This window comes from Magnolia sinica, chromosome 18 (assembly GCF_029962835.1).
Source record: "Magnolia sinica isolate HGM2019 chromosome 18, MsV1, whole genome shotgun sequence".
NCBI lineage: Eukaryota > Viridiplantae > Streptophyta > Magnoliopsida > Magnoliales > Magnoliaceae > Magnolia > Magnolia sinica.
The window spans coordinates 9,005,987-9,027,038 of NC_080590.1; the positions used below are offsets into that span (position 1 = coordinate 9,005,987).

Sequence of the window (21,052 nt, forward strand, 5' to 3'; positions counted from 1 at the left end):
GAATATGTTTGATGACAAATAAACAATCTTCTGGGACCTAGGGAGAAAAAAACCTTTCAACGGTGGAAGTTTTACGACCATTGTTTCTTGTGGTGTGGGTCACTTGAGCTTTGGTTCTGCCTCATTTGTGGGCTCATGCCCTCAAATGTTCAGGTGAAACAGATGAACGGTGTGGATATGCCACGTACATCAGGGTGGGCCCACAAATTTAAGTCATTCCTTTCGGGACCGATTTTCGAGACGGAAATACTCACCTAAAATCAAACAGACGCAAGGGGTAAGGGGTAATAATAACCTATTTACCTGTATTTTTACAGTGGAAATAAAAAATTCAAACAGCCCCTAAACATCTCATTTCTGGAATTTTGCTGTCTTGGCCTCTACATTCTATTTGTCTATCTAATTGCATTAACAATAAAGAATATGAACAGCTTTGGATGACTATTGCTACTCTATCTCAAACCGATTGTTTTGCTTAATTTAGTAAATGAATGGTTTGCAATGTGAATGAGCTAATTCTTGATCATGGGATGTGCAGGATAATTACCTTGAAGAGGCAATGAAGATGAGGAATCTTCTCGAGGAATTCCGAGGCAATCATGGTCTTCGACCTCCAACTATTCTTGGCGTGAGAGAGCACGTCTTTACTGGAAGGTTGCCTTTGCATTTACTACCAGTTTCTTGTGTCTGCTAGTTTTGTCATATAACATTCTTTTTCTTTTTCTTTGTGGAGGGTACGTATGAACCTTCAATTTTTTTTTAAAAAAAATCATAGCCTAATGGATGTACATCTTCAGTGTCTCATCGCTAGCCTGGTTCATGTCCAATCAAGAAACTAGCTTCGTAACCTTGGGCCAACGCATTTTGGCATATCCGCTCAAGTAAGTAATATGCTATTCTGACTTCTTTTTTTATATTATTAAGAAACGTTTTCTTTACTATTGTTATGGAATAAATTTAAAGAGCATAACCAAATTTGCTTTTTGATAAAGTCTTTACAAACTTTGTGCTTTTGCATTCATAAACTTGAGGAGGAGAAATGCAAATACAACACATCAGTGTTTTCCCTGAACTTATTGTCTTGATGGTATCTTTCTATCGAGAATTTTTTCTAACATATTCTGGTCCTGCAAGTGATTTGGTATTCACAATCTAAGGTTGGTGAACTTAGTTACTGTGATAAATCTTGATGACATCACCCATCCAGGCCCTTCACTATGTGTTATTGATTAACCATTTGCAAACCTGACCCTCACTGCATACTCTGAATCTCTAAAAAAAATAAAAATTTAGAAGCCATAGGTAGTTTCCTCTGTATTTGTCACAGTTTTCTGAGTCCTAGCTTCAATACTGGAGTGTCTAATCAGAATTTATGGAGAGATGTTAATATTCAAAACTAGACTACTGCTGCTTCATTCTTTTTTACTTGCCTACGTGCATTGTTCATTTTTTGTTTCGTTAATTCTTTTGTTACAAGCTAAATAAAGCGAGAGAATCAGTAATGCTCCAGATATGCTTAATCAATGGTCAACTTCAATAAGGTTTTTGTCAATTACCCAACTACGTGGTTAGTAAAGTAAATGATCTGTTAGCATGAGGAGAGTGTGGGCTTTGTTTATTAGCATGCATTCTCTTGTGCTATCCATCTATAAAAATTTGGTCATGTCAATCATGTAGGTATGTTTTTTCATACAGTCAATCATCCTTGATGGTTGATGCTTCTTTGGGTTTATTTCCACATTTAGTGATCCGAAGACTTCTCTTTAAGTCTATCTAGATGAAGGTACTTACCTGTATTGTTTACCTTACAGAGTTCGCATGCACTATGGGCATCCTGATGTGTTTGATAGGATATTTCATATATCCCGAGGTGGCATAAGCAAGGCATCCCGTGTTATCAATATTAGTGAAGATATATTTGCAGGTACGCATCATAGATATTGTCATTTTGATATGCTGCTTGTCCAAGCCATTCCTAGTTACATCTTGGAAATTTTCATTGATAAGATATTTAATATGTTAAGTGCATTAAGTTCTTTAACAGAAAATTGTGATGGCTCAAGTGTCTAATTTAAGATCAGGGGTTCAAACTTCATGCATACTTGTGAAGAAAAGGGGAAAAAATGGTTGTTCCACGGAGATTTATGGTATCTGCCATTGATGGTTTTCTCTCAGATGCCTTCGTTTTAAATTTCATCATCAGCGTCAGAAACATACCTTAATATGGTTATGAGTATGACAGACCTTAATATAAAGCATGCATTTATATGTCATTCCAGCATGAAAAATACTTCTTTGTTTCTTTCTATTTTTTGGAGGTCCATTTAATTCCTGGGGTTTCTTGGAACATGCATATCAATGTAATACCCAAAGATATATGTGTGCAAGTATTTCAAGTTAAAGATGCCAATACTGTATCCCTACTCTATTGTTGGAGATTTATGTTGCCATCTACCCTGCATCTATGTTGGTCCAGCCTCGTGTCCATCTTGTACGATATAGAAATCAGCGAAATATATAATAATGATGTAGTGTGTGTGTGTGTGTGTGTGTATCCTATCTCCTTTTTTTTTCCATTTGGAACTGATTTTTATACTAGATGAGCTCTTACAGATTGGGAGGTTGGCATTGGTTTCAATATTAAAACTTCAGTGCATTTGGCTGGAAATACATTGATGCGGGCATTATCAGATTATAGATATCTTCTGAGGGCCAAAAGTTTATCTTGTTCATTTATTTGCTCTTGCTTCATTTTCATGCACATAGCATGCTGAGTAGGGAGAGGGTAGGAGATTGTTTTTATTTACAGTTGTCAGATTTGGTAGTTTTCAGCATTACAGTCCTTGTTTGCAAGTTGCTCCAAGAAGACACATCGGCCACCATAAACCTTGGATGCTGGATTCTTTTATCTGACTTGGTTCCACTCTCAATTTGCAAAGTCATGCTAAGGAGAGATCCGTGCTCCTATCTAGACAGAATCGAGCTTCAATCTCAAAAGCACCTTGGAACTGGTCTTGTTAAACTTTTGAATTGTTCTGGTTCGTCATGAATTATCATCTGCATAAATCACAAATTTTCACATCCAATCTATGAACTATATCTTGCGAAATTTTTTTTCCGCCTTTTAAGTAACGAGTTACTGCACTTGAGTACAGATTCACGTTCTTGTGAGATGGGATGTCTGGTACTCCGTTGAGCTGGCATCCATCATCTGATGTCGTTAACTGCTATATGATTACCATTCTAAGGATTATAGGATTGTTGTGCTGTATGACACTATGACTGGTGTTTGATGCGGCTGAATTCGTACTACAGGTTTCAATTCCACATTGCGGCAGGGTAACATTACACACCATGAATACATACAGGTTTACATCTCTAATGGCCTTTTTTGCTATCGATGTTGCTTTGGTGATCTTGTCATCTTTCCAAAAAAGAAAAAAAAGATCTGTCAGAGAAGTTTGTCTTAAGATCCTTGTGTTCACACAGGTTGGAAAAGGGAGAGATGTTGGGTTGAATCAAATTGCACTATTTGAGGGTAAAGTGGCTGGCGGTAATGGAGAGCAAGTCTTAAGTAGAGATGTATACCGGCTTGGGCAACTTTTAGACTTCTTTAGGATGTTATCTTTCTATTTCACGACTGTTGGCTATTATTTGTGCACAATGGTATGCAGTCTGTTCTGGTTTTTTTTTTTTTTTTGTTTTTTTTGTTTTTATTATCCTTCAAACTGTAATTTAGGGCTATTGTAAGGGCAGTTAGATGGAAAAAAGAGTACTGAAAAGATGAGTTTTTAATGCAGATGACTGTTCTTACTGTGTACATCTTCTTATATGGGCGAGTTTATCTGGTACACCCATACAGTACCTTGGCTTGTCTTCTTACTTTTGCATGATTTTCTATTCAATGGCATTTTCATACTTGCCTAATGTTGACTAGATGCCAAACTCTGCTAAATATTTCAGGCCCTTTCTGGACTTGACAGTGGCATTTCAAGCGATGCAAGGCTTTTGGGAAACACTGCACTTGATGCAGTTTTAAATGCTCAATTCTTGGTTCAGATTGGTGTTTTTACTGCAGTACCGATGATAATGGGTTTCATTTTGGAACAGGGATTGTTGAAGGTGTTACTATATTCGTCTATCTGAGTTTGTCTTTATTCTGAGATTTTTGTTTTTCAATGATGAATAATTATTCTCCACTCCTGTTTCATTTCCATAATTGAATCTCTAAACCTATTTTATCAATTTGATATTACAAATTGTGCTCCTTGCCATTGTCATTCACATGACAGGAAATTTGAAAACCATATACAACCCTTCTTTCTTGTTCCATGATAGGAATGACCCTATTAATGCTATTTGTGATTTCCATATTTACAATTGAAGCATGGTGAACTAGTATTTTTTTGAGCCTGGCCCATGAGAATGAAGTGTTACCAGTTAAGTTTGATTTAGCTTTATTTTTGCAGGCTGTCTTTAGTTTCATCACCATGCAACTCCAGTTGTGCTCAGTCTTCTTCACATTCTCTCTGGGAACTAAAACTCACTATTTTGGTCGGACGATTCTTCATGGTGGTGCAAAAGTATGCTATTCTTTTCTTATCTATTGGTTATCATCTTCTATAATGTGACCTGCAAGTGCTGATATTTGCTTTTCCAAACTGTCAGTACAAAGCAACTGGTAGAGGCTTTGTTGTTCGCCACATCAAGTTTGCTGAAAACTACAGGCTTTACTCACGAAGCCATTTTGTCAAGGCGTGAGTACTTCTTTCTATCACAGATTGATGGATGTCTTCTCTTTTGATGTAAAGGTCTTCTTCTTCTTCTTTTTTCTTTTGAAGACCAAATGCTCCATTGTGTGCAGGCTTGAAGTAGCACTGCTTCTCATAGTATATATAGCATATGGTTACACAAAGGGAGGTGCAACATCTTTTATCCTTGTGACTATCAGTAGTTGGTTCCTCGTTATATCATGGCTCTTTGCTCCTTATATCTTCAATCCATCAGGATTTGAGTGGCAGAAGTAAGTATCAAATAGCAGATGGATAGCTCAGATTTGTCTTGGATTTGCCTGTGCTTGAGAATCTTTTAAGGTCATAGTGTTGCTTCTATTTTGTAATGATGAGCTCAGTAACATTTGTTGATGAGGTGATTGTGTTTATTCACAGTGAAAGCTTATTCTTTTATGCATAAACATTAATCTGTTTTTTAATGAGATAGTTTTTCTTTGCAATAAACAGGACTGTAGAGGATTTCGATGATTGGACTAGTTGGCTTCTTTATAAAGGTGGAGTTGGGGTGAAGGGGGAATACAGCTGGGAATCTTGGTGGGACGAAGAGCAGGTCAAATCTTTGAATTATAATTTCGCTCTTATTCTTGAGAGTACAGATAACATGTGCTCATATACATAATACTTTCCTTGATTTATGTTGGTGGGTTTATCCATTTCAGCTTATTTTACATTTCATTTCAGCATCGCACATTTGGTGCTTCAAAAAATAAAAAAAGAAATAGAAAAAGAAAACAAAAATAAAACAAAAGGAAAGAAAGAAAAAAGAAAAGAAAAAAAAATGTCTCATATCTATTTTTCACTTGTCTTTGAAATTCTTCATTTTGGCATTTCAATTTGGCAATTACACTTGTGATGGCATATTGGTCAAGTGTGTTTTTCACCGTCTCGTCAGTCGAGGGTTCGAATCTCTCCCTCCCCTTCTAAATCTGTGAAACAGGAATCTCTTAGCTGACCCCAATTAGTTGGGATAAAGCTTAGATAAAGATGTTGCTCTTTGACATTCTTGCTCATATGCTACCTTTACATGAAGGGGGAAAAAAAAAAAAGGAAAGTAAGAAAGAAAGCGAAAAGAAAAAAATGTCTCATATCTATTTTTTTCTCGTCTTTGAAATTCTTCATTTTGGCAATTACACTTGTGATGGCATACCGGTTAAGTGGATTTTTCACTGTCTCAGCAGTCGAGGGTTCGAATCTCTCCCCCCCTCCCTTGAAATCTGCAGAAGAGGATTCGCCTAGCTGACCCTAGTTAGTTGGGATAAGGTTTAGATGAAGATGATGATCTTTGAAATTCTTGCTCATATTCTACCTTTACATTTTCTTCTTTTCGGTTGTTCATTCTGATAAATGCCGTTGCTTTTGCTAGGGGTTTCTCTCCATTGTGTGTTGTAGAGCTTGTTTCAGGTTTTTGTTAATGTTATATATGTTTGGCTGCCTAGTGGAGTAGCCATTTCGTAATGAATCAAGTAACATGATATCATCTGCTGAATAGATCTCAATTTAACTTTTGTCTCTAACTTAACAATGATTTTTTGCAAATATCCATCAGTTTACTTGTTTTATCAGCTCTGTATGCCATCTGCAATTTCACATATGCCTATGATTTTTGCAGATGCATATCCAAACATTTAGAGGTCGTATTTTGGAAACAATCCTAAGCTTGAGATTTCTCATGTTCCAGTACGGCATTGTCTACAAATTCCATCTCACTGGAAAAAGTACATCACTGGCGGTAAACCTCCCTCCCCCTACTCCATGTGTTTCTTGAACAACTTTTGTTTTTGGTTTTTTTTTGAATTGAGCTTGCGCAAAGAATCAATAAAAGATACAACTCTCTTTGCTACCACAATCTTTGAATGTAAGTTCACTTGCATGTGTGGCAACTTGATGGAAATTATGGTCACAACCAATGTTTTAAGTATCGACGATATCGGCTGATATATCCCACAATATATCTTGTATCTTACCCGTGCAATGCGAAATACACAAGTAGTGGGATATATCCCACATGTTCGATCTGGTGAGCATTTTCAAATTTTTATCCCTTTTTTCTTTCTGTAAATCATGTTAAATCAATGTCAAATTGCTACAAAATCCATGATCTTTCATGTTTGGCATAAAAAATCATGGATTAGGAGCTTTGATTTTGAGATTTGGAGGAGATGGGCTGAGTTGCAGAAAATTGAAAAAAAAATCCAAATTTCTCAAATTCTCACATATCGGTTGCAATCTTTGTGTCCAAACATAAAATCGAACATGTATGTAACCTGATCTAGCGATTCTTGTTTTGCTTTTTAATGTATTGCTTGTGTTTTCAAGTCTTCTTACATTTATAAATTATATGAATAGACTTTGAATATATTTGCATCAATTCAGTTAGACAACGCATAGATTAGGACCCCATACAAATAAAACCTATTATGTGCACTTGTTTTTTGTAATGTTTTGATTTATAAGTGTATATTGATGTCTTTTTTTAACAATCACTAAACTTTCATAAAAAAATTCATCCAATTTCCCCATGCTTTCAACAACAACGATACATTACACGATACAACTGACATATCCCATGCGATAACCAATATGTATCCATATCCCAAGGGTGTGATACGTAACGCGATACCGATATTTCGAATATTGGTCACAACTAGGCTGGCTTGGCATTGGCCTGGTGTGTGTCTATTCCCCTTCAGGCTGAGCCTCGAGGTCTGTGGATTGGACTGATGCCAAATGTTAGGCCCAATGACTAATGGGCAAGACCTGGGGTTGCACCGGTGCAAGGCCCCACAAGTTGGCCTAATTCCTCCCGAATTATTTAACACTGGCTGACTGACTATTTGCATTGTAGGCCCTGCGTCAATTCTTGAGTTCATTGGCTGGCTTGGGCTGGCTGGGCTGTGTGTGGGCCTGGAATCAGGTCCTTAGCTCCTGGATGGACCTGGACATACCTCAGGGTGGCCCAGTCACAACTGAAATGCAGATTAGTCGTTCTTCTCATGGTTGGTTGACCAGCAAGCAGTGTTCGAAGTATCGGTATCGCTACAAGTTTCGTTGGCTGGGGATACAGAAACAATATCGATATCGCCGATAATATCGTCAATTACCAGAAATGTGGGGAAACATGGGGAAAACAGTGGAAATTTTCAGTGAAACTTCAGAAGATGCTGAAATATACATATTTGCATATTTAGGAATTAAAAAATTGCAAAAAGAATGCATGCATAATGAGTTTCAATTTAATGGGGGGCTTAAAGCATGTGTTGTTGTAAGGAGACGACACACAATATTTCAGTCCAACCTTCCCATCTATCCATCCAACCATCTTACCTTCCATCCAAACATCCATCACTATTTCAGAATATCGACAACACACAATATTTCACCAAGAAATCGTTGACAATTGAAAAGGAGACGAAAGAATGTGTTCTCGATATCACCCTTGCTGGGTTAAATAATATCATCGACAATTTGGTCACTGCTTACAACCACGTGCCTATAAAAAAATTGAAATGGAAATTTTTTTAATTAATAGGTTTTTGGCGATATCAATAAATTGGTAATAATTTCCAAATATTACAAATACACAAGCGACACCTAGAATTTACACAATAACAAATATTGTCGATACATTGGAGATATTGATACACTAGTGATACAAGCGACACTTAGAATTTATACAGTTGAAAATATTGGCGATACTTAGCGATACGTTTCCGATACCTGGAATTTCTGATGCTACCAGTGTTATCGGTATCACTGAGCTAGAGATAGAGATACTATTGGGGATATTTCAATAATATCGGGAATACTCTAAACAATGCCAGCAAGTAATGAATTCCCCAAGTAGATATATCATCTACATTTCCTTTGATTACCACTGGTAAAGCAACCCCCCCCCCCCCCCCCATGTTCCTAGATATGCTATCTATGTGTTGCTTGATAAATCTGTAGAACTCTCTTTCATTTCTGATCATTGCTGTTTCCCATAGGTCCTTGCCTTTTTCCATGATTCAGTCAGCTCTTAATTTGAGAATCTTGACTTCGGTGATAGAGCTTGATGACTCGCCTGCTCTTCTGTCTTGACAAATTCCTATTCATGTCCTATCAAATTTACAACTTGATTTCAACCAGTTCGTGAATCTGTTTTGTCAGATATCTAAGTTGTATTGCCAAATATATGATTCAAATTTTCAGATTTTTTTTTTTTTTTTTTTCCAACATTTCTTTTCTCCACTGGGTGTGATACACCTGCTGGTAAAGGAGGTTGATGCCAGCTAGGCAGTGGTCCCTGAACTTCTGCCAGGCAATTGCTAGAAAAGCCTAACCCCAAATACCCGGGCCTAGGCTATGATGATCATTACCACTAATACATAACTAAAATGCCATCAACAACATCAAAGAAAATACATAATAAACATGCAAGTTCTGTAAACTAATGGCTCTCTCTTAAAAATTCTGCTACTGACATTAAAGTACTAGCTTTGATTTGTACAGACAATCCAAGGTAGTGATTCCGGTAGTTTTTACACACAATGACAAATCTGTTAGAAAATTAGTCTGCTTTGCTCAAATGTGACAGCTCCATGAGACCCTTTGCCCTCTTCTAAAGCTAGTGGCTGTTGCCTATCAACACCATCCTCACATATGCAAATGCTTTCTCCATTAAGTGAACAGGCATGCTTGGTTATTTTCCCTTTTCATTTCTTTTAAAGTTACAATTTTGCTCCTCTCTTCCTCAGATCTATGGCTTTTCATGGGTTGTGCTGGTTGTCTTTGTCGTGTTATTCAAGGTTGGCGTCCATACCATTGAAGGACTTCTTGTTGTGTATTCTCCTTGTGAAATTTATGATGTTGCTGACACTGACTTTTTGGTTATGTCCCTTGTGAATGCCTTAACAGATCTTCACCTTTAGTCCAAAGAAATCGACCAACTTCCAGCTGATGATGAGGTTCATACAGGGTGTCACAGCCCTTGGACTACTTGCAGCCATTATCCTCGTCGTTGCCTTTACTAATCTTTCAGTCCCAGACTTGTTTGCAAGTCTCCTGGCATTTATTCCAACTGGCTGGCTCATTTTATCCGTAAGTTAAAGGCATTCTGCTTTTCTTTTCCTGTGTTTGTGCATACACATCAATGATATGATATCTTAACATCCACCTTGCACAGAAGGATCATGTGTGCCTGACACCGAGCTATCCAAAAGGTGGGCCATGCCATGAAGATCACCCGGCTCAAAAATTGAAGCTGATCTGCTCATCAGGCATGGCACGTGTACAGTGACTTAAGACTGTTGGTTGTCTGTCTTTGTATGGCCTGGACCACCCGTGAGTGATCAGCATACAAGTCCGAGGACACGTTTGACCCACCGGATGAGTGGATCAGCACACACATGGATTACTGACTGTCCATTGTGCAACTGTGATGCATGTACAACATTTGGGGGCTCCAAAAGGTTGGTCTCACCATGAACATCATCTGGCAAAACAGATCAGGCCAATCAACTCATAAGTTGTGAGATGGTTACGTTGAACCAGACTGAGCCACTGTTTCTGTACAGTGTGGCCCACCTGCTGAGTAGATCAGCCTGATTTTTGCACTTGGTGCTCTTTAACCTATTGGAGTGTTTGAATGTGGTACATGCGCACATGTAAGGTGGATTGTTACTTCCTGTCCAGAAATAACAGATGTTTTCAAAGAACAGCTATTCAGAGAAAAGGAATTGTCAGGGGATGCGGGCGACTCTTTTTTTTTTTTTCTCTATTCGAGTAGGTCCGCCTGTAGACAAACTCCATAAAACGTTAATATGGACCTGTTGGTTCTGCACGGCATATCATTCAAAATATTATTGTAGAACTTTTAGTTTATGATGTGTAAAATGTTGAAATTGGCATTTAAGACCACCAAAACGAACATGAAGACCGATCAAGTTAAAGGCTCTCCTAATCTTCTCAAAAAGTTACACTCCATTTATCGCCACTTTTCCCTGTGGGTATGCCTTGTACTGTACTTGCAAATGCATGTGATCCCGCATGTGCATGATTCAACAACTGAAGCTTCTTTATGACATATGCCATAATCCTTCGCAGTTGGCCATCGCATGGAATCGACTTGTGAAAAGCTTAGGCCTATGGGATTCGGTGCGGGAGTTTGCACGGTTGTATGATGCAGGAATGGGCATGATTATATTTGCACCGATTGCAGTGTTGTCTTGGTTTCCATTCATCTCCACATTCCAGTCTCGACTTCTCTTTAACCAAGCATTCAGCCGGGGATTGGAGATCTCCATCATCCTTGCTGGGAACAAGGCAAACGTTCAAACCTGATCTCTCATTGGCAATCACAGTTCAGTACAACAGTTGGAAAGACATTGGCAAACTTGTAAAGTTGAGTTCAGTTCTGTTTTCCTTCGTTCTTTCTTTTTTCCATTTATCCCCTACTAATTTTATCACTGAAACGAGTGACATGTGTAACTGCCGATTGTCAGCACATGCCTGTAGATATGGTTTGGTGATGGACATGAGCGGCAGAGCATTTTTCTTTTATTTATTATCATACATGCCTTTCTCTTAGGGTTTAGGCAAATGAATAGATTACTGTTTTCTAAGGTATATCAAATTTTGCCTGCATTATCCTCCGGTAGTATGGTTGGACATGGTAGCATCATGTGCTAGTTTATAGTTTCGTATGGTATGTAATGGATGAGATCTGTGCTTTTTTTTTTTATTGCTAGAGAGGGTTGGACATGGCAATATGTTATGACTAGTATGGGGTGGGAATGCCCTTTAATGAACGGTTTTCTTTGCAGTGCACACTTGTGACATGTGGTATGAAAATGCTCAGGCTCGCGAAAAATGAGGCTGGTCTACTTGTTTATAAGATGGTTAGAGACTGATGGTCCATACCCAAAGTACGTGCATGGCCCACCTGAGCAGACTAGCCCGATTTGCTGAGCATGTCTGCGGTGGGTGTCTGCAAAAAATAAAAATAAAAAAATCCTCAATTCTCTGTGCTCAAAACCACTGGCATCTCACGTAAGAGATTTTCTTTTTTAAAAAATAAAAAATTGGCCCAGGCCTGAGCCTAAACATGATATTAATATGCCCCTCCACAAGCAAGAGCCCAACTGAAACTGATAGGCCCAAAAGCCCATTTCACATTAATAAGAAGAGATGATGGGGATTTTCATTCATAAATAAAAAATTATTTATATTTTGGCTGAATAATATGGTGGCATGTTGGCCTAGGCCTCAGCTCATCTTGATTCACCCTGTCCGTAAGGGGCTTTGATGGGCCTCCAAAGTAGGCCCAAGATTGGTATGCTCTTAGGCTTGGACTTCCAGGCTCAAGTCTGCCCAGTGAGATCCATAGGTCAAACCTGTCTCTCGTTTACCCAAAGCCAAAATGGCCAGCAAAACGGCATGATTCGTAATGAGTCAAAGGACTATCGGCCGTGGGGTCACATGAGGTTGTCTGACTTGGATTGGAATGGGGGAAGAGAACAGATCCTGCAGATAGCTTGTGCTGGTAGCTTGTGGTACCATACCATCTATCCGGCCAACATGCCACGTGTGCTAGAATCAGTACCAAGAAAACGGTGGACTCCACAAGGAAGATCATCCATCTCAAAAAGAAAAAAGAAAAAGGAGGCTGATCTGCTTGCCCAGCTGATGACTGGAGCGGCGGCCTCATTTTTGTCTCAGATCATCTCATGGTATGACGTACCGTTTTCATGGTACGTATTGTTACGTGCACATGCAGCATGGTGGTGGGAAAATGGCACCTTCCCTGTATGTGATCAGTTCTCAAGGGAGAAGGAAAACATAACTGATATTTTGGCCTGGTTTTTTTACCAACTTCGCATGACACCATTTATCCCTCCGATTCTGGTTATCAACTTAATTGACTGCTTGAGAAAATTATTTCCCAATTGCGATCACAACAAGATAGTAAAAATCTCCGTTGGCAGGGTACATAACAGGGGAGGTATTTGATACTCTGGCAGTGTATCGTGCATGATACACTTGCACTTGAAATCTAACGCTAACTCAATTTAGACCACCTGAACTGTAGAAATCCCAAAATCAGATTGATTGAACAATCTTAGCCTGTGATTCATGGACACTTGTTTTCTGAAATGGAACGTTAGGATTTTTTTTTTCCGTCTCAATTGTCCAATAAATATCCACCATTCCAGTGATTAGATGGTAAAATAATAATTTTTTGTTTATGATTCATATACCCTGGGACCCATAACTTGACTGGTTCAATGTGAACCAATTGTACGCCATGTGTACAATTTCTCAGTGCCTGTGTTTCATCCATCACACTCTGCCAGAATATTTAAAATTTTCCTGAAAAAAAAAAAACATCCAACACTGAAGTGCATGCATATTTTAAGATGGGATGGCTACCTTCACATGCCCAATCATGTCTACCACACTGACCTCAAGTGTCACATGGCTATTGCTTTCAGCGTTAATATTATTTGTATTTCTTTTTCAACATTGATGGTGAGAAGTAATTATACATGTTATAGAAGGAATGCCATTGCCAATCCTAATCTGGCAGCTCTCACATAATCCTAATCTGGGTATCAGCACATCCAGTGATCTCTCTATATCTTAAAAATAGCTTATGAAAGGCCGAAACAAAGCGTGCATGAACTTCAGCAACCTGTCCAATGTAGACAATTGAGAATGTTATTTGTCTAAAGCGAGCTACTAGGAAAAAAATGGAAATACCCAATTAGGACCTGTTTGGTAGACGTCTAAAAATGAATTCATCTCATTTGAGTTAATTAAATTTATGTATCATAGATCATGATTGTTGGTTATTAAGTTTATTTTTAATCCTTACCAAAAAGGAATATTATCTCTAATATTTAATTACCATGTACTAAAATGAGATGAACTGATTTTTAGCATTTACCAAACATGCCCTTAGATGTTTTACTTCCACGAGACTAAAGAGTAGCAGCTGTATTTAACAGTAAAGCTGGATTTATCATCATTTCACAGAATTAAAATGCTTTGACTTATGTTTCTGTTGGCAAAAGGAATGTCGGAAAAGGTAACACAATCAACATTTCCTTTAAGACAGCAATTGCCTCTCTACACTTGAACTGCAGATTGCAAATGGTTTCATGCAGATCCATCTATAGGATCTAAGGAAGCCAAAATTGTTGCAAATCAACCTTCGCTTAAGGCAACCTGGAACACTTGAAAATAGAAAATGATGCAAAACATAATTCAAAGACAACTAGCACAAGCATCCCCATGGCACCAAACCATTAGGAGCCAAGTGCCATGTAAGCATCCACATTTCACCCAATCACTGGCAGTTTAGTGGTACATATAATCAAAGGTGTCAAAAACACGGAGCATCAAAAATACCACCACCTTCGTAATAAAAACCAGAACTGTTTATACATAAAGTGAATTCTCTCATAATTGTTTTGAACATTATTTTATTTTGAAAAGGAGCCTCTCAAAAACGCAACAATCGACTTAGTCAACTTATCACGAAACAGTGGAATACAGTGAATTATGCTTTAGCTCCTCAAATATCAATCACCATATTCAACCTGGCTTAGTGGGTCCAGCTCCATGGCTCAATGGTAGACAGACTCTGTTTCAACAATGAGACTAAGGATCGAGGGCCCATGTGGTGTGTGGGTGGGTGTGTGAGTGTGTGGGGTGGGGGTATGTGTGTAAAAAAATAAAAATAAATAAATAATTTCCATGTTCAACATAATCGTCAAAGAAAGCACAAAAGAGGAAAGCTTGGAACAACAAAATGCAAAACATAACCTTTTTATTTTATTTTTTAATCCAAAGAAGTTCATTGCACCAAAAGCTCCAGCATACTATTGGAAATTTTGAAAAGTAACTACATTTCTAGATTTCTTATCAACATAGAACAGTTCCATGCTCTTACAAGTTACAACAGATATTCAATAAATTCCTGCTCAAAGCAACTGGAATTTGGAACTCACCTCTTCATTGGAGGGACAGGGATTCTGCTTGATCTCAATTGGTCTCCCCACTACAACTTGAATTGGCCGACAGTAGGGAATTGGCGATCTTTACCACACCCAATATCACAATTCCCAGAAAATTAGAGCTTCTCGTCCCAAAGAAATAATAATAATAATAAAGCGTAGAAGACCATGACAAAATTGAAAATAAATTTATCCAGATTTCTATGCTTGCATGGATTCCTTACACTACAGGTGTTCGAAAGTGGGCAACATCACAATACGAACAGAAATTGAAGTGTCAAAGTTTGTTGCATAGGGATTCAATTAGCAACAAATTGGAACCCAGGATCATTCTCCAGTTTGGAGAAAACACAGAAAAAGGATTAACAACTTTCATTGAATGAGAATGACTATAACGGATTAGAATAATGCAAAAAAACTTTAACAGAGCATAGACCAGTGAGGATTCAGAAACAGAAAATGCAGTGAAAAGCGCAATACACTCAGGCTGTGGTTGGATGCACAGGTAAATTGGACCATGAACATTCAGTTTTTATTGAGAGGAAATGACAAGAACTAATGATGTTTCCTAGTGTTCATAATGAGGAAGTATCCCTCAAGCTGAAAGTACCGTCGATTATGAAAAAAGTAGGGTAATCACAATTTCAAGCCCAGACCCTCAGTAGGAATGCTCAGCAGTAAAATCACAATTTGATAATGAGAGTTTATGAGACATCCAAACTCATCTTCAAATTTGTCACTAATTTCAATATTTGGACAGAATGGAATAATTCTTCCACCATGATTGTTGTGCAGAATAAATAGCCTTAAGCAGCAGTGTTTTTATGCATCCCGGGTACAAACGATAACATCGGTCAATATATCATTATTGGTGGTTGGACTTAGTGTTATGAAACATTCAAAGTGTCACAATGTTTACAAAATATCAACAATATTATCGATAATATCAACCAATGCATAGCAATATCTCACAATATCAAAAGTATCACAAGATAAAAGCTTTTCTGACAATAAGAGTGTAAATAGTGTGAAAATCAAAATTCTGAAAAAGAAAATAATCCTTAACTTTGGATATATTTTGGGGGAATCTCTTCCTAGAGGTTTTTTAACAACTCCACTAGAATTTTCTGACATCAAAACATGATTTTGGTGGAGAAACCACAATTAGAGAGCAGAATTGGGCGGAACTCAAATGTGAGAAAAAAATTAGTAGTTTGTCTTATTAGTTTTTAGTTATTTTGTTTTGTTTTATTACTTGTATTGTATGAGATTTGAATGACATAAACCCATTTTGGATATGATTGTATCACTTATGGACGACAACACATGGTTTTGTGCCCTAAGCAATGGAAAACTATCACACATAGTTTTTTCTTTTTCTTTCTGTCTTTTTTTTTTTTTTTGGAAGTCTTTTGAGCCTCAAGTGTGTAGTCATGTGTTTTTTAACTTCTCCTGAAGTTCACTGAAAATTTCCACCATTTTCCGAATGTTTCCCAAAAGTTTCCCTCAGACTGATACATTTCCAGGTATATGCGATATTATTGATGATATATTGATATATGTTTTCATATCCTAGGGATGCAATACATATAAAGATAATTAATGATACATAAACGGATTGCTAAGCAGTAATTCAAACAAAGATTGTGCATAAAATTTTGAAGGTTTCTTCTAGCAATAAAAACCAGAAAAAATAGAAGTCCATGATCTAACTGTGTAAGAATCACAAACCACACTTGCAAGTTAGCAGTCATGTAGAATGGGGAAAGTTTTGATGGACTTCAAGCATAGGATGTGAAAAAATAGGAGAACTTTTATTGCTGAAAATTTCTATGTTGGAGCATAGGTTGAAGAATACCCAAAGCCTCCCCAAAAAATTAATGGGGCAAACCGGATGGCTCTGGCAATACGATGGTACAATTTCCCGTCCGGCTTCCACCAACTGTAAACATCACTCTGCAATGTTGGAAATTGTTAAAAGAAACAATAAGGATTATGGGGAAAAAAAAAGAAGGGAAGAGAATAATAAAGAACATGATAATATTACAGTGAAGCAATAACCTAATCTTTCTAAACTGACCAAAGCAAAAGACGGGGACTAAAGGTGCGCCTGTTTCAATGGAAACACGTACAAACCCAAATCTTTTCTTAAGAAACGCAACCTGCAAAGAACACAACATTTACCATGAAATGGGTATTTGCACCTTGCTTGCAGCAACAAAAGATTTGCATTGACAGTAAATGGCCGAAAACCTAATGTTTTAACCAAATAATGCAAATACTTCCAACTTAAGTGAATTAAGTTACATGTTTGAGGTCAAGGTCAGACCATATTGTGGTCTAATTAACAGACCTCAAATTCACGGTTCATATAAATTATCTCTTGGACTCCACCTGGAATAAGAATACAACTATAACCAGCTTCCAAGTACTTTACAAAGTTCTTCTTTGTAGCAGGGACGAGTCCCAACCATATCCCTATTTGCCGGAGAAATGGTGTGTAAAATACCTGAACAAACCACAGGTTATTGGAAACCATGCAAAGTTCAGTTCAGGACTAGGCTGAAAGATGAGCTCAAAAAAATATTCTGAAGGAACTTATGGCATTTAGAGTAAAGAGGCTGATAGTAGATGCCAATGGCCTGAAATACTTACAGCAGTACTTGCAAGGGCTTTTGTCTTGGACAAAGGCATTAGGCCTGTGATGTTCAGAAGAGAAAGATAGCCAATCGGAAAAATTGAGTGTGGCTCAGCAACAAGGACTGCACTACAGAAGAGGTTCCAGAATCATATTTGATCAGAATTTAGTCAAATTTAGTCGAAATAGGAAACCGTTGGCAGCTTTTATTGGAAAGGAGGCATTCTACTTGCAAGTCGTTCCTCAAAGAAATAAACAATTTTGTTTATATTGTTTGGATAAGACAGAAGCATGCAAAATGGGTTAGAAAGCAGCAACCCAGTGTAACTTAAAAAATAAAAAATAATAATAATAAAGAAAAGTTAAAATCATACAAAAATATAGCAAACATAAAAATAGAAGGGAAAAAAAAAAAAAAAAACTTGAAATTGGAAATCAGGAATCTAAAACACAAAATGCTTTGATGGAAATAGTTGTACACAAAAGTTACATATTGTTGAAGTGCTAATGGAAAGTAGTAACTGATTCAAGCTGGTGGTCATGTTCCAACATGAAATGGGCTATGAGTTCTCCTGGTGATTGACATCACCAAAATGAGGACACTGAATCACTGATTTGGGGAGAATGACCAAGTCGACTTTTCTATTTTAAACGTTTCAAGTCACATATGGCCACAAAATGAGGTCTTTAGTAAGTATCAGAACAAACAATAAGATCTTTTGGGACTACTGTATGCTTTGTCTCGGTCAAATAACTTTGCATCCTCTATGTGAACAGTAACAGGGAAATATCCAGGTGCATACTTGCCCACATACCTGACAAAAATAACACGTAAATAACCTACACCAGCTACTCTGCAGAAAATGTCTCATTTTCTACCTACGAAAAACTCATTATACTGCAACCAGCAAAATTGACTTAAAACACAGAAACGGATGAATGAAACAAAAAACAAAAAGCAAAGAACTGTAAGATCCAAAGAGGAACTAAAATTTAAATACAGGTCCTGTTGATGTTCAAACACCTGCTGACCATATTGGAACTTGGTCAGAGTGAACTTTGTTCACCTGGGCTTCCAATAAAACCCAAACTCTAGTTTTTGTGAAGAAACAAAAACAAAAAAAAAAAAAAGAAGAAGAAGAAGAAGAAGAAAAAACTACCGGCTGAATCAAGGATCAACTCCATGCACTTCCTATTGCAATCAATGAGTTTTCTATTGAATTAACAATCAGAAAAAAATAATTATACAGTAGGGGAATCATCACATGCAATCGACTCTACAGAAGTTACAGGTAGTGTGGAGGTTCGTCGGGTGCACCATTATGCATGCATGATATCCAGTGTGACCACTAGGTGTGCAATACATGTTTGTCCCACAGCCCAAAAATCATGCCAATTGGAAACTCAGGTGGGCTACTGCACAGGGAATAGTTGGAAAGCAAAGTCTACAGTAGATTTTTTGTTTGGGGCCCACTGTGTTGTTTATATACCCTGCAACTTGTTCATCATGTGCACCCCACCTGGAAGAAGGGACAACCCAAAAGTCAGGCCATTCCAAAACTCATGCAGGTCACACATGATTTAGGGCTATGCATGATTTTAACATTGGATGGTCCACTTGAGTTTTTGATCTGGCTGACTTTAGGGGCATCATATGTTCATGATGGGAACATCTGATCCACAATTTGATATGATCGACTGCATGTGATTAAATCTCTCTCATGCAGACAACAAGGCAACCCTTCCCTTTTTGAACATGAGGAATTATAGGGCCCTGATGCATCTGAATGTGAATAATTTGGTGGTATGCCGAGGGAGGCTTGATCAAATGATCCAGGCACTGAGGGGCCCCTCCTTAGATAAGAGATGCCCCAAAAACCTAAGAGCCCTTCAATCATTGATCTACACATGGGCAGTTAAGAAAGAATACCGAGCTCCAAGAAAATGGCCAACTATTGGATGGATGGGATCTTCCCATCTGGAAGATTCTGTGAGCAACCCCTGTCCATGCGAAGCCCATCAATTCAACAGCAGTCCAGATTACCAAACCACAGGCCCTGCTTGCATTACAGACTTTCTACACTAATCCCATCCCAATCTATTGACCCATTAATTCCTCTTCAATATTGCCCATCACACATCTTAGCCAATTAGTGCCTAGAAATTACTATCTCCATCAAATCAACTGAACTACTTCCTTACCTGCCTATATGCTCAATTTTCAAACTCGCACCATTAATTACAAAGAAATGACTTTATTTTAAAAAGCATTTCAGATGGATTAAAAAAAAATCTATCAGTAAATGGGGTCATTTGGATGCCTGTAAATTGGGCTAGCTGTAAATGAAATACAGCATTACCGTATTTCAATCTCAAATGCATCATTACAGCACTACCTTGAACTCAATTTCAATGATAATAACTAAACAGATTCGAGATCTACCTATGAGAACAAAAGAAAACAGAATCCAAACGAAAATCACAGTCTCTTAACTTGCAATTGCTTGCCCTAATCTGCTTCTATCGCTGGTGGGAACTACCAATACCAGAATCAAAAGCCCTAATATCCTTTAAAAGAAAAAAAATTCTCCTGATTCGTTAAAGGGCAGAGGATGAAAAGATCTCAAAAAAATAAATAAATAAATAAATCAAAAATCAAAATGCCGAGAAGAAGACAGATTGCAGAAATATTGCAAAAATGGAAAAAATAAAATAAATAAATAAAAATGTGAAGATCGTGCGTACCAGAAAGCAGACGTATTGGGGAATAGCAAGATCAACAAGAGAGCGAGGATGATGTTAAGGTGGATGGACCCGAGCCAGACAATCATGGCCGTCAAGGTGTGAAATGTGGAATGTCGGATCGATCGAATCACCGTCGGATTCGTCTCTTCCGGATTTTTATGGTTCCTTTCGGATTCCTCCATTTCAGAGCTGAGACAGAAGGAGGTGGGGTCATTATTTATTGTACGAATGCTGCGGACGGGAAGAAAACCGACCAACGGCCAACGATCTCAGACACGAGGAATTATAGGATCCTCCACCCGAGGATATGAATGCTTTACTCGGGTTTTCAGTTAGTACGGATGAAGCTCCTAGTTAAGTGATCCAGACCGTTCGCGTAAAGGGCATGGACCGTGCCCCAAAAAAGATCGTAATCCTGTCTTTGCAATTCTGGCCACAGATGGTTACGATGAGAAATACATGAATGGTCCATACAGGCCCCATAATGGTGGCTAGATCTTTCCTGTTTTGGAGATCTCTTGGATGGGTGCTTCCTCTTATGCGGGAATGGATTGCTGAGAAATGGGCCCCACATCTGCAAACTGAAGACTCAGAGCAGTGTCTTTGTACAATTTAAAAAAAAAAAAATAATAATAATAATAAATCCAAAACTCATTTGGGAGATTGTAGATGGTAGCAAAGGGAATCCATTTCACAATTACATTCCAATCAAGTGCAAATGAAATGATAGCAGGTAGATGAAATGAATTGGAATTCAAGTGTTCAATTTGGATGGTTATATTTGGGTGTAATTGGAATGCATGTTTAAGGAACTTAATTTAATTAACTAATTTAGATTTAACATTCCAAGTTAGTGTATATACAATGATAATGGATAG

At 37.8% G+C, this 21,052-nt stretch overlaps 2 protein-coding genes across 8 annotated transcripts in view; one reads left to right on the forward strand and one right to left on the reverse strand.

Annotated features, from left to right (window-relative positions):
• Positions 1-11,448, forward strand: part of LOC131233872 (callose synthase 10) — a 114,704-nt gene extending 103,256 nt beyond the window's left edge. For 2 of the 3 annotated variants that reach the window (XM_058230701.1, XM_058230702.1), the window contains exons 37-51: positions 539-654; positions 798-881; positions 1,812-1,924; positions 3,316-3,368; positions 3,490-3,666; positions 3,801-3,848; positions 3,964-4,122; positions 4,470-4,583; positions 4,669-4,757; positions 4,865-5,023; positions 5,241-5,343; positions 6,403-6,522; positions 9,530-9,580; positions 9,690-9,872; positions 10,878-11,448. In XM_058230701.1, coding sequence (XP_058086684.1) covers positions 539-654; positions 798-881; positions 1,812-1,924; positions 3,316-3,368; positions 3,490-3,666; positions 3,801-3,848; positions 3,964-4,122; positions 4,470-4,583; positions 4,669-4,757; positions 4,865-5,023; positions 5,241-5,343; positions 6,403-6,522; positions 9,530-9,580; positions 9,690-9,872; positions 10,878-11,114 — 1,806 coding nt within the window. In that variant the 3' untranslated portion in view covers positions 11,115-11,448. The remainder of the gene's footprint in view (positions 1-538; positions 655-797; positions 882-1,811; positions 1,925-3,315; positions 3,369-3,489; positions 3,667-3,800; positions 3,849-3,963; positions 4,123-4,469; positions 4,584-4,668; positions 4,758-4,864; positions 5,024-5,240; positions 5,344-6,402; positions 6,523-9,529; positions 9,581-9,689; positions 9,873-10,877) is intronic. The other variant, XM_058230703.1, reaches the window with a different exon arrangement.
• Positions 11,449-13,352: 1,904 nt separating this feature from the next.
• LOC131233433 (diacylglycerol O-acyltransferase 2D-like) lies at positions 13,353-20,647 on the reverse strand. 5 transcript variants are annotated; one of them, XM_058230133.1, is made up of 9 exons: positions 20,175-20,625; positions 19,923-19,997; positions 18,159-18,244; positions 17,447-17,553; positions 17,145-17,300; positions 16,867-16,953; positions 16,650-16,747; positions 14,786-14,873; positions 13,353-13,464 (listed from the first exon to the last, which is right to left on the reverse strand). In XM_058230133.1, exons 1-9 carry the CDS (start codon positions 20,354-20,356, stop codon positions 13,363-13,365), a joined length of 981 nt encoding a protein of 326 aa, XP_058086116.1. In that variant the 5' UTR covers positions 20,357-20,625; the 3' UTR covers positions 13,353-13,362. The 5 variants fall into 5 exon arrangements, with proteins under 5 accessions (XP_058086116.1, XP_058086120.1, XP_058086122.1 ...); XM_058230137.1 differs by lacking the exon at positions 14,786-14,873 and having other exon boundaries at positions 20,175-20,647; XM_058230139.1 differs by lacking the exon at positions 17,145-17,300 and having other exon boundaries at positions 20,175-20,640.
• Positions 20,648-21,052: the final 405 nt, after the last annotated feature.